Source organism: Myotis brandtii, unplaced genomic scaffold, assembly GCF_000412655.1.
Source record: "Myotis brandtii unplaced genomic scaffold, ASM41265v1 scaffold1571, whole genome shotgun sequence".
NCBI classification, from domain to species: Eukaryota; Metazoa; Chordata; class Mammalia; order Chiroptera; family Vespertilionidae; genus Myotis; species Myotis brandtii.
Window position 1 is genome coordinate 49,734 of NW_005355711.1, and position 16,226 is coordinate 65,959.

Genomic DNA, 16,226 nt, shown 5'->3' on the forward strand with positions numbered 1-16,226 from the left:
CTCTGAAGATAGTAAATATTGGTTGAGTGAACTAATAAACAAAACCAGGGAACTAATGAACAAATGAAATGATATGGGTATAGGGAATGAAGGTGTTTCCCAGGCTTGTGAAATTGACTAATAAAAGAAATTTAAAAAATAAATGTCAACAGCACAATCTTCACAAGAGAGGACTTGGACTGTGACTTCTTTCCTTGCTCTTTCTATGCACAAACAAAAACTAGGCCTTGGCAATGTATTTCATTATCATGCATGTTTTCTTAATGCTGTGTCTATCTTGTCAATAGCTATTGCTTGTTTTCTGTCGCCTCTAGTTGCAGAATCATGTTGTTGGCACTTTTGGCAGTGGAAAATAAACATATGTTTAATAGAGTTTTAAAACAAGACAAAAACTGAACAAAAACCTTCTGAGCCACAACAAAGAAAGCATTACTATCTAGTGTCAGAACATTGCTTCTGTTGACCGAGGAAAGGAAGGGACCCAGACCTATCTGACTCTAAATTCAGTGCTTTATGCACATCTTCTACTCCCTCTCTCTTTCCACTCCCAAATATTCAGGATATTAAAGACATATATGTTCAGAGTTGCTTCTCTTTAGCAACAGTTTAATTTAAGGGTTGAATAAGGTAAGAGTGAAAGGGTATTCCTCACCAACACTAACTAACTAGATGTTGCCACCTGATAGTCACTCCTGGGATTAGCATGAACTCATGAACTGTGAATCTCCTTGACCATGGCAATGAGGCAGAGCTGACTCACTGGAGCAGTGATTTTCACCCTTTTTCATCTCATGGCACACATAAACTAAATACAAAAATTCTGCAGTACACCAAAAAATATATTATTTGTCAATCTGACAAAAAAATAGGTATAATTTTGAGTCATTCACACCAGGCAGCTATTATGTTGGTTATCATTTTTTAATTTGACAATCTAAGGGAAAAGAGGTCAGTGCTCCTGACTAAATAGTCAGGTATTGCATTTTTTAAAAATTCTTGGGATACCAGTTGAAAATCACTGTACTCGAGCTAATAAAATTAATCTCTAACTCAACAGGAAGTGAGCAACCCAAAACAGAAAGAACAGTTTTTTTGAGGGTCATACAGGCCTATTTCTACAAGGGCTGATAGTAGCTGAAGTCCTGGTTTGATGTATATGGGTACCACATCAATAGATATGAGATATGAACTTAGGAAGAGAGAGAAGTGAACAGTTGTGGAAACAAGAGTAACAGGGAGAAATGATGCGGATTAACTCCTCATCCTTAGATTAATGGAATTTAGAACTTCTGAAGGTACACTTAGCACATGGGTAATAGCTTCATCACAATAATGTACTTTGGGTTATTTTCCCCAAATCTAATCTTGCAAGGTTAATCTTGCACTTCTGATTTTGTCTGGTACTGTCTAACTTTTTCTCATCCTGCCTCTTTGTGTCCAAGATATGATTTAGAAAGATAACTGGCTACAGAGAAGACCTAAACTATTCATGCAAGAGCAAACCCACAGCCTCAGACACAATAACCAACTGATTTAATAAGACATCAACAAATATTTGCCAACAGAAGTCCAATGTAGCCATCAATGGGTGTATCTCAAGATTCTAGCTACAACAGAAAATGAAATGATCCCCAAACCATCCCAAAACATACTTTATGTCAAAACTTGTCCCAAAGGCTTTCTCTACTCTACCACATTGATTCTCAAGAAGAACTTCTTTTGATACTGTGATCCCAAAGAACTAGGTCTGCCACTTTAACTATATAATCTTGGGAAAATTACTTAATTTCTCTCAGCATTATTCCTCATTAGTAAGTGAGTATAATAATTCCTACATCTTAGGGATGTTATGAGGAATAAATGATAAAAGCAATGTTAAATGATTATCATAATTCCAGGTACATAGTAAGTGCTCCGTAAGTGTTGGCAATGATCACTTTTGCAATTTCCATTTTTCTTGGTTTCCTTTGCTTCCTTCAATCTGGATAAAATAATGAATGACTACACCAATTTGTATATATTATTGCTCCCCTCTCCATTATTTTGTAGAGTACATGTATTCCTTCCAAATTAGAAGGCTGTTTTTATGTTGAAATATCTCAACTACTAGATTTTATACTGTGTCCTACAGAAAAATTTCCTTGGCACAAAGACCTCACTGTTTCCTGACATCTGTTAATAAAGTAAAAGATTCAAGAGAAAATCATGGAAAGTTAACTTTACATGAAACTAGAGGCCTGGTGGACGAAATTCGTGCACAGGGTGTGTGTGTGTCTCAGCCAGGCCTGCACCCTCTCCAATCCGGGACCCCTCAGGGGATGTCTGACTGCCGATGTCCCTGTGGGATAGGGCCTAAACCAGCAGTGGGACATCCCTCTTGCAATCCGGGACTGCTGGCTCCTAACCACTTGCCTGCCTACCAGCTTGATTACTGCCTAACCACTCCCCTGCTGGCCTGACGGCCCCCAACTGCCCTCCCCTGCTGGCCTGATCACCCCTAACCGCCTTTGCCTTGGCACCCACCATTGTGGCTTTGTCCAGAAGTTGGACGGTAGGAAGATGTCCGGTCTCCCAGTCTAATTAGCATATTACCATTTTATTAGTATAGATAACCACGAGAATACCGTGGGAGCAGTCTAGTCAAAGCAACTCAAAATTACCTCCTGCCTAAGACAAGAGGTAGATACCAGGAGTGAATTTTGGTATTCATGCAGGAGTGTGTGTGTGTGTGTGTGTGTGTGTGTGTGTGTGTGTCTGTGTGTGTGTGTGTGTGTGTGTGTGTGTGTGTGTGTGTGTGTTGGTGTATGTGTTGGAAAGAGAAAGAGAGAGAGAGAAACAGAGGGGAAAGAGAAAGTTTAAGAGAGAGGTAGATAGAAAGTTTAATTAATCTGTTGGTATTTAGTTCTAAACACTACTCCTTTTAGTTTAACTTTTGTAAAAGTAATATTGGCTTATTTGAAAGCAAGAACAATTTGCCTCTCATGAAAATTTTGCTTAGTAGCCATGAGCTCTGGAATTTCCCAGCTCTCTCTGTAAGATGAATTTACATCCATCCTTCCACTCACAGGAAGGGAAAGTCTACCTCCCTATTGACAGAAGGCACTAACTGATAGGGAAAAGGGCATTTGTATTCCATGCCATCCTCTCTGGGGGAGCTGAGTAGAGAAAATGGGGAAAAATCAATAGGCCAAGAATTGATGAAAAGAGTTTGATTCTTACTGATTTCAGAGACATTTTTATTTATTAACATACTAGAGGTCTGGTGCACAAAAATCATGCACTCGTGGGAGGGGGTCCCTCAGCCAGGTCTGCACCTCTCACAGCCTGGGAGACCTTGGGAGATGTCTGACTGCTGGCTAAGGCCCGCTCCCCAGGAGAGAAAATTCACCTTTTTTCCTGGGAATGACTAGATCCACTATTTACCAATTGGAGTAGATTAAAGATTTATTGTGGGAGGCAATTTTTATATTGATAAGCATGGCCCTTTGTCCCAAAGCTGCCCTTTTTCTGATGTTCCTGGTTCTTACTCTTACCCATGACAGGACCAAGGTTTCATTGTTACATCATGATCTGGATCCAGAAGAGGTTGTTTCTGATCTATGGGCCAACTCCAACAACTGCCTTGGAAGAACCCCACAGAGTAAATGTGGTCTCCCAGCAGAATGCTGTTCCCCTGCCCTGTCTATTTACCCACATAATTTGGTTTCATGAAAAGCTGCCATGCTAATAAGTAGGTTATTCATAGATTTCACAGAACCAGGAAAGCAATTCAAGAGAAGGATATGTGACAGCTGTTAGTACCCACTGCCCTTGACCTCAACCCCCTAGCTACTAACCCTCAGAAGCATTCTTGCCATATTTCCTGGGCTTCTCCTTATTTCATCCTCAGCTGTTCACAAGAGACTAATCAGGAGCCCCCAACATTCTGTTCCTTGTAGCACCGCTGGAAAACTGATTATCTCCACTGATAACCAACACTTCTTTAATGGTTAATTGATCTCATTGTCTCTCCATTTGATAGAACCCCGTGAGAGAGGAATAATTGTCTTATCATCTCTACAGTCTTAGTTTCTAAAACAGTGAATGACACCTAGGCCCCAAGGGCTTTTTATCTTCTTCATGGTCTAAAAATGCATTCTCTGATCTCACTTTGGGGACCCCAACCATGCAAATTCTCCTGGTTTCTCTCAGGGCTCACCAGCACAACTGGGTTTGGTAGTGGTTACCAAACAAGGCAGGTAGAGTAGAAAGGCTTCCAAGAGTCCCAGGAAGCTCTGCTTCTAGCTTAGTGATAAATCCTTAAAACCCACGGATATGCCTTCACTTTGGAGGTATTGGTCCCTGTTCCAAAGCACTCTCTCCTAGGAGACATTAACTCTTTAAACAGCTGTCAGTGGGTTACACATGCTTGGGCAGGTACTCTTAGAGCCTATCTTAGGAACAGTTTTGGAAACTGGAAGGGCCTGAGGACTTAAGGAGGAAGAAAAGTGGATGAGGTAGTTTAATAAAGAAAACTAGGGCAATTCCCTAGCAAGTAGAATGAGGAAAACAGACACAAAATATTCAAACAAGGGGCCAAGCCATCAGCAGCCAGCTAATAAATCATAAGACTCTATCTTCCCTAACCAAGGACACTTAGGAGCAGGTGTCCTTGGTTAGGGAAGGACACCTAACCAACCAGCGAGTGAGTAGTTAAAATCACCCTAGTCAGGGAGACAGATAACGGAGACCCAGTGGTGCCATTAGTGCCAAACCCGAGAACGAATGAGGTCAGGGGAATAAATAACAAAAAAACCAACAGAGCCAGACAAATCTAAGATAGAGATAAAATATATGAAAAAATGTATTCATATATATTTAAAATGTTCTGCCAGCTTGAAATTGAAAGTTATTTTCCTTTTTCTAAAATATTTGTCTATGTCTCTTCTCCAAAGTTGATGTCTTTTAGGAGCAAAGAGAGGTAACGGGATATGGGGTCTATAGAGTGGGGTCTCTACTGACACCTAGCAGCATGCCCAAATCCTCACTTTCCTCTTGTGGGCAGACAAGCTGTTTGAGAGTGGGACCTATTTTTAAATTAATCAGACATCACTCTTTGAGAGAATGATCTCAAACTCTGCTATAAGCTCATTTGATTCATAAGCATGTTAAAAGACATGCCTAAAAAGCAGATGACTACTGTATTTTTCCATGTATAAGACACCCTCTTGTGTAAGATGCCCCACTTTTCCAACCCGAAATTAAGAAATCAATATTTTAAATATAAAACAGAACTCATTTTTATTTATTTATCTTTTTATTTTTTGACATCTTCATGGGCTCAGAACGCTCTGGTCCCTGTTGCATCTGCACACTCTGCACATTCACCTCCAATCACGGCATCAGCTGATGTCAGTAACAATAAGGCTGTGATTGGAGGAAGCCTGTTTGACAAGGAATGGGCAGCTACCCACCCACCTGGTTCCCTCATTGTCTGACTTCCGTGTATAAGACGCCCTGCGATTTCCAGTCTAACAATTTTAGGAAAAAAAAAAAAAAAGTGGCTTATACATGAAAAAATACGGTATTCTGATTGACCTCCACTAAAATTCCTGTCTACAGAAAACACATAAAATCCTCAAGATGAAGAACCCAGTGAATGCTCTCCCTTGAGCACACCCTTGCCTCCCTTTCCTCGGGCACATAATTTTACTTTCTTCCTCCTAAACTCCCAGGGCCCTCCTCTTCTTTAACATTTCAGAGAGCCAAAACAGTCCTTGCTTGGCTTGCTTCTGTCACTCAGACTGAGAAGGCAAGCCAATAGCAGATAATCCTCCCTTTACTTGCTCCGCCATAACCACACCCTTGGCTTCTGTAATCTGGCTTGCTTCTTGCATCAGCTAACCTCCCAAACTGCCACGTGTGTGGAAAGACCCCTGAATACCCAGAAGCTTATCATGTATAAAAGAAGGTCAGAATCCAAATGCCAGGGCTCAGCCTCTGGAGGGGACTCTGCTGAGCCAGCATCAGGGCTAATAAAACAGTTCTTTTCTGAACCTCCAAGTGTCTGTGGTTTGTCGCTTCCCACCAGCCTAATATCTGCCATAACAAGATTTTTCCTTCTCAGTGTTCTAGCAGCCCAGCCTCGTCTCACTTCTTTTCTTCTTCTTTTTTTTTAGGTTCAATTTGTTACTGTGACTTCCTTTCCTGAATTTAGCAGCCCAGCCTATGCTCACATCTGTTGCTGTGACTTCCTTTTCTGAGTTTACACAACCCAGTCTAGGGTCACTTCTGTTACTGTGATCTTGCTTCTTCTACCCAAGGCTCTTCCTTTGTGTCACTGTCCCAACCTTTAATAAACATACTCTCAAAATCAGCTGGACTTGTGACTTGAATTCTTTCCTGCATGAAGTCAAAACCTACACATCCCAGACCTGATGGCCCAGTCCTGTCCCTTTCTGGTGACATGGGCAGCATGGAGAACCCAAAAAGGACAAACTATCCCTGCCTTTCAGTTGTGTTGGGACACAGTCCTGCCTGAGCTTCACTCCCACTGCCCCCCGCCCTCCTCCCCAATTCATCCCCCACCTCCTCAGTCCTCTCACTGCTTGCCTGCTTCCCCAACCATATCCTGAGCTAAAAGGAAAGAAGTTGGGGATAGTGAGAAGAGGACCAAGCCAGCTGCCATAAACAGCTTTCCCTCAGTACTTGGTTCCTCAGGGTTACTGAAACCTCTGGAGAGGAAGGGGCAGGCAAGGCCTCTGACCAGAACATATTTGTTCTGCCAAACACCAAAGTTCAATGTCTTTTAGGAGCAAAGAGAGGTAACAGGATATGGGGACCTTAGAGTGGGGCCTCTACTGGCACCGAGCAGAGTGCCCAAATCCTTACATTCCTTTTGTGGGCAGACAAGCTATTTGGGAGTGGGACCTACTTTAAATTAACCACATATCACTTTTTAAAGAGACACTGAGAAGTGAGTTGTAAAAAGTTATCAACCAGTCACTTGTTAGGGAAGATGGCTGCCAGGCCCATTCCAACACCCTGATTGCCTCAGCAGTCCCAGGAGACTGAGGCAGCAGCCACTTCCCACAGCCTTTGGGGACAAGAGGACTTGACCAACACAACCATTCTCTGATGAATCGCCTAACAACAGAGACAAGGGACTCCACTCCAATGTGAATGTGTTCACACACAAACAGTCCCATGGCCTGAAACACCAGTTCCAGCCCAGCTCACACAGACAGATAAGCCTCTGGGTTTAGTTTGACAGTGATGGCGGGGAGCAGCCTCTAGCCTCTGAACACAGCCACATCCCTTCTCTGCCTCTAGGAAAGGGGTGGGCAACCCCTGGCACGCGTGCCAAACATGGCACGCCAGTAACTTTTGCTGGCACGTGAAACCCTCTCTTATAATCTTCTATTTACAATTGTGAATCTTTGTTCTCAGTGATGAATTTTGTTAGGTCTCGTAATAGGAGTAGCCTGACAGATGAAAGTAGTAGCTCGTGCATATCTCTGAAGGTCACGAAATATAAACCTGATGTAAAATCGCTGTCATCAGTGATGTAGCGGCAAAAGTCCCACTGATAATATCAAACGGAGTCATAAAGTTTTCTGTCGGACTATCAGTGTACATGTATACATTAAAAATAAATGTATTTTTCATCATCATATACTGTGTTTTTGTCGCTCGAATGAATTATATTATTTCTTCAAGGTTCTTCACATACGTACACCTTAAGAGATACCAAGTAGGCATAACATGTTCTCAAAAAATTAGTGTTGGCATGCAGAAGAATTTTGAGTCAGAGATTTTGCTGGTTTTGGCACGCACTCACAAAAAGGTTGCCCTCCCCTGCTCTAGGATTTCACTGAATAACCTTGGGGAAATTCACAACCTGCCTACACAGTTGACAGTGCAGTCAAGTGAATGGTGAATGGTTGCTTTCATTCTAATTGTTTTATTTTCAGCTTGGCACAATGAGGTTATGAGGAAACAGAAAATTAGATTTTTTGACAAAAAAAGTTTTACAATTTTATTAAAGTGCATCTAAGTGCTTATCCATTTGCATTTCAAAATATAACAAGAAATTATAGTCTATGATTAATAAAAACTATATCTTTGCCAGTGATTGTAATAAATGTGAAACAATTGCCAATAGAAAAATACACTCATATATTTAAAAATGTTCTGACAGCTTGAACTTGAAAGCTATTCTCCTTTTTCTTAAATGTTTTTCTATGTCTCTTCTTCAAGCCAATAGTTTCCCTGCTCAGACAGGGGAAGCTTGGGTTGTCCTTCTAAGAACTCTAGTGCTAGTGCACTTTTCCCCTTTATACAGAGTACATATGTTTAATTATGTCCTAAAAACTAATTGTAAAATTTTTTTGATGGAGGAAAGAGGTTAATCTCCACGTTTCTTTATAACTCTTACATAGTTTTGGTCTATATGCATGAAACTTACTTAAGAAGAGAAGTAATAGTTAAAAGCAGATGAAGCTCATGTGAAAAGAAGGATCATGCCTCCACTTCCAGGAAGGGGAGACAGTTCTGATAGAGGGAGAATGGGTCACAGGCCTGCTGACATGGCTCTATTTCCAAACAGACAAACAGTAAATACTCACTATTCAACACACTCTGGGCTTTATGCCCATTCTCTCTTTCCCAAATATTTTAAGGCATTCTTCTGAGAATAACTATTTACAGAGTTTGCTTTTTGCTCAAATATAGTATAATGGAAACTCCTAAAGAGGGGTTTTGCCATCCCGGTTTGGTCCACTTTCGTAGCCATCTACTTTAATTTGTGAATCACACTGGTAAATGCTTCAAGCAGTACCTTGACCAGCCTCTTACCTCTGCCTGCTTATTACCTGACATCTGCACTTTTGACAAAAGCCAGAGCCATTCCACTTTTCCTGGAATGGCTTTTCCTATCCTCTTTGCCAAATGATAGTTTTTCTCCTCATTACTGGAATACCTTTATTTTCTATGAGTCCTGTTACAATACCTGGGCACTCCGTGCAATCATAGAATAAGAAAGAGAGACCATTGTGTTAAATCTTCATTTTACAGATGAGGAAACTGAGGGACAGAGAAAGACAACATGTGTGGCCCAAGGAACATCCAGGGTTCCTAAGTAGAAGCTTTCCAATGCACAACACAGCTTTCAGTTTCTAACTAGTAATTTCTAGAAAATCAAGATGTTGTTTAAAGGTGCCTGTGAAAGTTTCTGTTTAAGGGAAAACTACTTTGAGTATTTCCCTGAATTCAAAAAATATATTACTTTATCTGTAAAAAAATAAAGTTGCTTGAAATAAGTGTAACACAATTATCATTCTGCACTAACTAACTAGTTAGTAGCTGTGCAGTTTTAGTAGCTCTATGAATAACTGAGGCTGCTTCTGGGAAGTTGGCTACCTACTATTCAGATAATTAATCACTTGGGTTTCTAGTGATTACATTTATGACTTGACTATAAGGTTCTTAATGACACAAAGCAAGGGTCTTGGCTAAGTTAAGATTTCCCTAGTCCCCACAATGGTGCTGAGACTGCTTTTACTGTCCTTTAGACACAAAGATGTCATGTCATGCCCATGTGCTGTTGTCTGTGGGTGTGCTGTGTTTGAGTAAGAAGGCTGAGGATCCCGATGTTGCAGTAAGAAAGCTTAAAGAGGAGGCTGCTGGCAGTGACTCCAAGAATTTCAGGCACTGACTGTGGTTGGGTTAAGGGTGAGGAGACATAGGAGAGCAAACAGAAAATGAAAGCATCAAATGGCATTTCCACTTGCAAGAACTGAACAAGTTCTGCGTCATAAATCTGGCGATCAACCTAGTAGCAAGTAAAGAATCCTTGGTTTGAGCAAGTGTGGGCTTCCCTGGGCAGCCCAGGCGGTGGTCCCTTGGAATTCTTCCTTCTAGGCTATAGGCATTAGCGCTGCCATCTCTGCCCAGCTGCGGAAAGTAAACCTGGGGTGGGAATGTAGCACCGCTAAATTTACAAAACTGCACTTTTGCCTCCTTCCCATTCCTCAGCTCCCAGTCCGGTCCCATAAACTCCCGAATTACCTCCTCTAAGAAGGGACTACCCGGGCCAAAGCGCCCCTGGTACAGTTAGGACACGAAGCAGGAGGAGGAACAGAAATGTGAACCCATCTTGGCCTGGGAACAAATTGCAGAAAAGGGCAGGGCTTAGAAAGAGAAGTTTTTGTTTCTCACCCGCTTCTTCCTCCTTTGTAAGAAAAGGGGGAGCTGGTAAAAACGCGAAGATGCTGTTTGACTCCTGCTTTGGATCTGCGCGGGGTCCGCGTGCGTGTGTGTACATTAAGGGATTGGGGTGCTGAGTGTAGGGGAGTCCAGGGCGTGGAGGTCTTGGGTAGTTGGTACCACTCCCAGTTTCTCTGAGAAAACAAGCCTCCGGCCCCGCCTCCGGAGGTGGCGCCACAGCAACCCCCGCCCCAGGCGCAGTGGAAGAGTCCCTGCCCAGCCCTCTAGCCACCCTGGAGATCTGCATTGGAGAATCAGGGTCAGTGAAGAAGTGGCCAGCTTGGACTGCAGGATGCGGGACACCCGCCCTGCCTGCAGAAGCCCGAAGGGTCAGGGGCTGCTGCTCCCAGGAGCAAGGAGGCCTCCAGAACCCAGGAAGCCAGGCGATTTCGTCTCCAATTCAAGTCATCAGCCTGCTTCCGCTTCGCGTTAGTTCAGTGCTAGTCTCTTTTGCAGAACAGTTTGGCACAGGAGAACTTTGGCAGGAAACAGAACTTTTCGCAGAAGCTCCTAAAGGGGGAAAAGCAAATTTTAAAAGCTGGGGTTAGTCTGGGATTTGAACCCAAAGCAAGAATTAAAGTACCCAGATAAGCATCTGTCTACACTTAGGTTCTCCATGGACCCATCTATAGGTATTGATCCCAAGCCCACTTCCCAGTAAACTTCCTGAATGCAAATGTTTATCTCAGCGACTGTTTGCCAGGGAACCTGACTTATGACACAAGAATATAGATGCAGACCTAGCTGGTTTGCCTCAGTGGATAGAGTGTCAGCCTGTGGACTGAAGGGTCCCTGGTTTGATTCTGGTCAAGGGCACATTCTTCCGGGGTTGGTTCGATCCCTAATAGGGGGCATGCAGGAGGCAGCCCATCAATGATTCTCTCTCATCATTGATGTTTCTCTCTCTCCCTCTCCCTTCCTTTCTGAAATCAATAAAAATGTATTTTTAAAAAGAATATAAATGCAAATGTGATGTTTTGTTGTTTTAATTCTCAACTGAGGATAGGTTTTATTGATTTTTAGAGAGAGAGAGAAACATCGATGTGAACGAGAAACATCCATTGGCTGACTCCTGTACGTGTCCCGCCTGAAGAGTGGAACCCTCAACCTAGGTATGTGCCCTGACTGGGAATCCAACCCATGACCTTTTGGTGTGTGGGACGACGCTCCAACCAACAGCTACCTGGTCAGGGCTGGATGGTTTTTGTTTGTTTGTTTTTTCAATATGTTTTTATTGATTTTAGAGAGAGTGGAGGGACAGAGAGATAGAAACATCTCTTGGCTGCCTCCTGCATGTCCCCCACAGGAATCCAGCCTGCAACACAGGCATGTGCCCTGAACAGGATCAAACCACGACCTCTTGGTTCATGTGTCCACATTCAACCTCTGAGCCACACTGGCAGGGCTAGATGGGTTTTTATTTTAGAATGCATACATGTAAAAAGTTGTAAATGTTATGAATATCCAACAAAAGGGAATTTATTTGATGGATTATGCTACATCCCTAACAAGAAATACTACAAAGCCATTCAGAGTAATATAGATATTTTTTGACTTGGAATAAATGTGTTTGCCAAGGTTGAGAACCACTGGCCTGGAGGCTAACTGGGATTCTAAGTGTCTTAATTAGCCTCATTATCTCCCCAACAGAGAGGCAAGGTGTTTTCCAATAGGGTGGGTCAACTGTCTTCCCTCCAGGCAAGGCTGCCTTTATAGCAAATGTCTGCATGAGAGAGATGACCTCTGCAGCATTAAGAAATGACTCAGTGCAGGAAACTGGGGTGTCTGCCTTCTGAGCACTAACCTCAGAGCCCCCAATCCTGGCTTCTGCTCACACACTCTAGTCCACTCTGCCCTCCCTCTGTCAGACTACAAGGTGAGTGGCTCCATAGGAAATTTTGTGCCTTGGTCTTTTGAGAGGGTGCCTGAATTTCCAGCCATTTCTCCCTGGCAGACAGCAACCCCACTGATTTTTACAGCCAGATGTTATGTGGTACCCTTCTCAGTTCCAGTGCTCTATGCTGGAAGGCCAGCTTGGGGATTAGACCCCAGCATTCTCACTGGTAACTGCCCATAGCTGAGATATCTCTTTGAAACTTCAGTTGCTCCCCAGCCAGCCCTTTGGTGACTTTGCCTCTCTTACCAGTCTCTACCCAATCTCCACTTTTGGTGTTCCTTGATAATTTTTCAGAACTCACTTATTCAGTGTCTCTTTAACCCTTTATATGCTATAAGAATCTACAGACACTTTAAAAATCATTTTTCGTGAGAATTTTCAACTGAAAATATTCAAGTACACCAAAATTGTAATATATTTGTTTTTATAATATTTGTTGCAGAAAAAGGATACTGGGGCAGCCAAGAAAGCATAAAAAATGCGGAGACAAAAAAACATGACAGAAATGGAGGATATAGAGCTAAAAAAAGCAATTTTGAGGGTTTGCAAAAATGTGCTAGAAGCTGCCAATAAACTTGAGGAGAGGCTCACGAAAACTAATGAGACCCTCGATGCTATGATAAAGAAACTAGAAATTAAGCATACACGGACTGAAATAAAGAATATTATACAGACACCCAATAGCAGACCAGAGGAGCGCAAGAATCAAGCCAAAGATTTGAAATGCGAAGAAGCAAAAAACACCCAACCGGAAAAGCAAAATGAAAAAAGAATCCGAAAATACGAAGATAGTGTAAGGAGCCTCTGGGACAGCTTCAAGCGCACTAATATCAGAATAATAGGGGTGCCAGAAGATGAGAGACAGCAAGATATTGAAAACCTATTTGAAGAAATAATGGCAGAAAACTTCCCCCACCTGGTGAAAGAAATGGACTTACAGGTCCAAGAAGCACAGAGAACCCCAAACAAAAGGAATCCAAAGAGGACCACACCAAGACACATCATAATTAAAATGCCAAGAGCAAAAGACAAAGAGAGAATCTTAAAAGCAGCAAGAGAAAGAGACTCAATTACCTACAAGGGAATACCCATACGACTGTCAGCTGATTTCTCAACAGAAACTTTGCAGGCCAGAAGGGAATGGCAAGAAATATTCAAAGTGCTGAATACCAAGAACCTACAACCAAGAATACTTTATCCAGCAAAGCTATCATTCAGAATTGAAGGTCAGATAAAGAGCTTCACAGATAAGGAAAAGCTAAAGGAGTTCATCACCACTAAACCAGTATTATACGAAATGCTGAAAGGTATCCTTTAAGAAGAGGAAGAAGAAAAAGGTAAAGATACAAATTGTGAACAACAAACATGCATCTATCAACAAGTGAATCTAAGAACCAAGTGAATAAATAATCTGATGTACAGAATGAACTGGTGATTATAATGAATAGGAGGGGAGTTATGGGGGGGGGTGTGGAAAGAGGAACAAATGTAATCTGAACAATAAAGATTTAATAAAAAAAATTATTTGTTGCAAATTTATTTTTAAATTAAATTAAAATATTGTGGCATATGAGGATGGTTTCCCATTTAGACATGTGGCAGTTAACTGGTTAAAAAGTGATATGTGATTGATTTAAAATAAGTTCCACTCTCAAATAGCTTGTCTGCCCACAAAGGACAGTGAGGATTTGGGCACTCCGCTAGGTGCCAGTAGAGGCCCCACTCTATGGACCCCATATTCTGTTCCTCTCTTTGCTCCTAAAAGACATTGAACTTTGGTGTTTGGTAGAACAAATGTTCTGGGCAGAGACATGCCTGTCCCTTCCTCTCCAGAGCCTTCATAACCCTGAGGCACCAAGTACTGAGGGAAAGCTGTTTGTAGCAGTTTCCTTTGTCCTCTTCTCATTACCTTCAACTTTTCTCTGTTTAGCCCAGGATTTGGTTGGGGAAGCAGGCAAGCAGGGAGAGGACAGGGGTGGGGGCAGAAGTGAAGCTCAGGCAGGACTGTATCCCAAAACAACTGAAAAGAAGGTGAAGTTTGTCTTTTTTGGGTTTTCCATGCTGCCCATGTCACCAGTAAGGGATAGGACTGGGCCAAGGCAGGCTTGCCCAGGCAAGGTCTGGGATTTGTGGGTTTTTTACTTCATGCAGGAAATAATTGAAGACACAAACCCATCTGATTTTGCAACTATGTTTAATAAAGGTTGGTACAGTAAAAATAAAGAAGAACTTAGGATAGAAGAGGCAAGATGACAGTAACAGAGGTGACCCTAGACTGGGCTGCCTAGACTCAAAAAAGGAAGTAATAGTAACAGACGTGAGCCTGGGCTGTGCTGCTAGATCACTGAGAAATAAAAGTCTGAGTGACAAAAGTGAGCCATGTGGGGACTGCTTTTGTCTCATGGAAGAATTAGGCAAAAGAAGTGTCCTCATGGCTTAGAAGAAAGTAAAGGGAGGAAAGGGAGGAAAGGGTGGGCTCAGGGGAGAACATGCACTTGGTCCTTTTTCTTGAGGATTTTATGTGTTTTCTGTAGACGGAAATTTTGGAGAGGCCTCAATCAGATTATTCATTACCTTTTTAGGTGTGGGCTTTAACATGCTTATGTATCAAATAAGCATATAGTGGGGTTTGGGATCATTCTCTGATCATCTTTATCTCTATCTTGGATTTGTCTGGCTCTAACTAATTTTTTGTTTGTTATTTATTCCCCTGACTTCATTGGTTCTTGGATTTAGTTGGCACTAATGGCACTGTAGTGTCTCTGTTAATTTATCTACCTGACTAGGGTGATTTAAGCTACTCACTCTCTGGTTGGGGAGTAGAGCTGTAAACCACTTGTTCCTAAGTGTCCTCCATTATGGAAGATAGGGTCTTATGATTTATTGGCTGGCTGTTGATTGCTTGGCCCTTTGTTTAAATATTTTGTCTCCTTTTTCCTCATTTCACTTGCCAGAGAATTTCCTTAGTTTTTATTAACCTGCCTCATCCACTTTTCTTCCCCCTGAAGTCCTCAGGCCCTTCCGGTTACCAAAACTGTTCCAAAGATAGGTTCTATAGCACCTGCCCAAGCATGTGTAACCCAATGACAGGTCTTTAAAGAGTTCATCGCTCCTAGGAGAGAGTGCTTTGGAAGGGGGACCAATACCTCCAAAGTGAAGGCATATCCCTGGGTTTTAAGGGGATTTATCAGTAAGCTAGAAGCAGAGCTTTCCTGGAACTCTTGGAAACCTTTCTTCCTTTTTTTTATTGCTTAAAATATTACAACAAGTAGTACACAAAGTGAAGTATCCCTGGGTTTTAAGGATTTATCAGTAAGCTAGAAGCAGAGCTTTCCTGGAACTCTTGGAAACCTTTCTTCCTTTTTTTTTTTGCTTAAAATATTACAACAAGTAGTACATTTGTCTCTGCCCCCCCCCACCTTCCCCCAGCCTCCACTACCCACCAGCATCTTGTGTCCATTGGTTATGCTTATAGTCATGCATACAAGTCCTTTGGTTGATCTCTTACCCCCCAACCCTCCAAAGCCTTCCTACTGTAGTTTGACAGTCTGTTTAATGCTACTCTGCCTCTGTATCTATTTTTGTTCATCAGTTTATAATGGTCTTTATTATCCATAAATGAGTGAGATCACGTGGTATTTTTCTTGCTCTGACTGGCTTATTTCACTTAGCATAATGCTCTCCAGTTCCATCCATGCTGTTGCAAATGGTAAGAGTTCCTTCTTTTTTACAGCAGCATAGTATTCCATCGTGTAGATGCACCACAGTTTTCTAATCCATTCATCCGTTGATGGGCACTTAGGTTATTTCCAAATCTTAGCTATGGTAAATTGTGCTGCTATGAACATAGGGATGCATATATCCTTTCTGATTGGTGTTTCTGGTTTCTTGGGATATATTCCTAGAAGTGGGATCACTGGGTCAAATGGGAGTTCCATTTTTAACTTTTTGAGGAAACTTCATACTGTCTTCCATAGTGTCTGCATTCCCACCAGCAGTACACGAGTGTTCCCTTTTCTCCGCATCCTCTCCAGCACTTGTCATTTGTTGATTTGTTGGTGATAGCCATTCTGACAGGTGTGAG

General features: G+C 42.1%; 1 protein-coding gene across 1 annotated transcript in view; it reads right to left on the reverse strand.

The window, feature by feature from the left end:
* The window catches only part of LOC102254750 (ribonuclease 4), an 11,818-nt gene extending 1,334 nt beyond the window's left edge, over nt 1-10,484 (reverse strand). Inside the window, exon 1 of the mRNA XM_005862006.2 lies at nt 10,198-10,484. Within this exon, the coding sequence (XP_005862068.1) occupies nt 10,198-10,303 (106 nt within the window). The 5' untranslated portion in view covers nt 10,304-10,484. The remainder of the gene's footprint in view (nt 1-10,197) is intronic.
* Between the last annotated feature and the right edge of the window lie 5,742 nt (nt 10,485-16,226).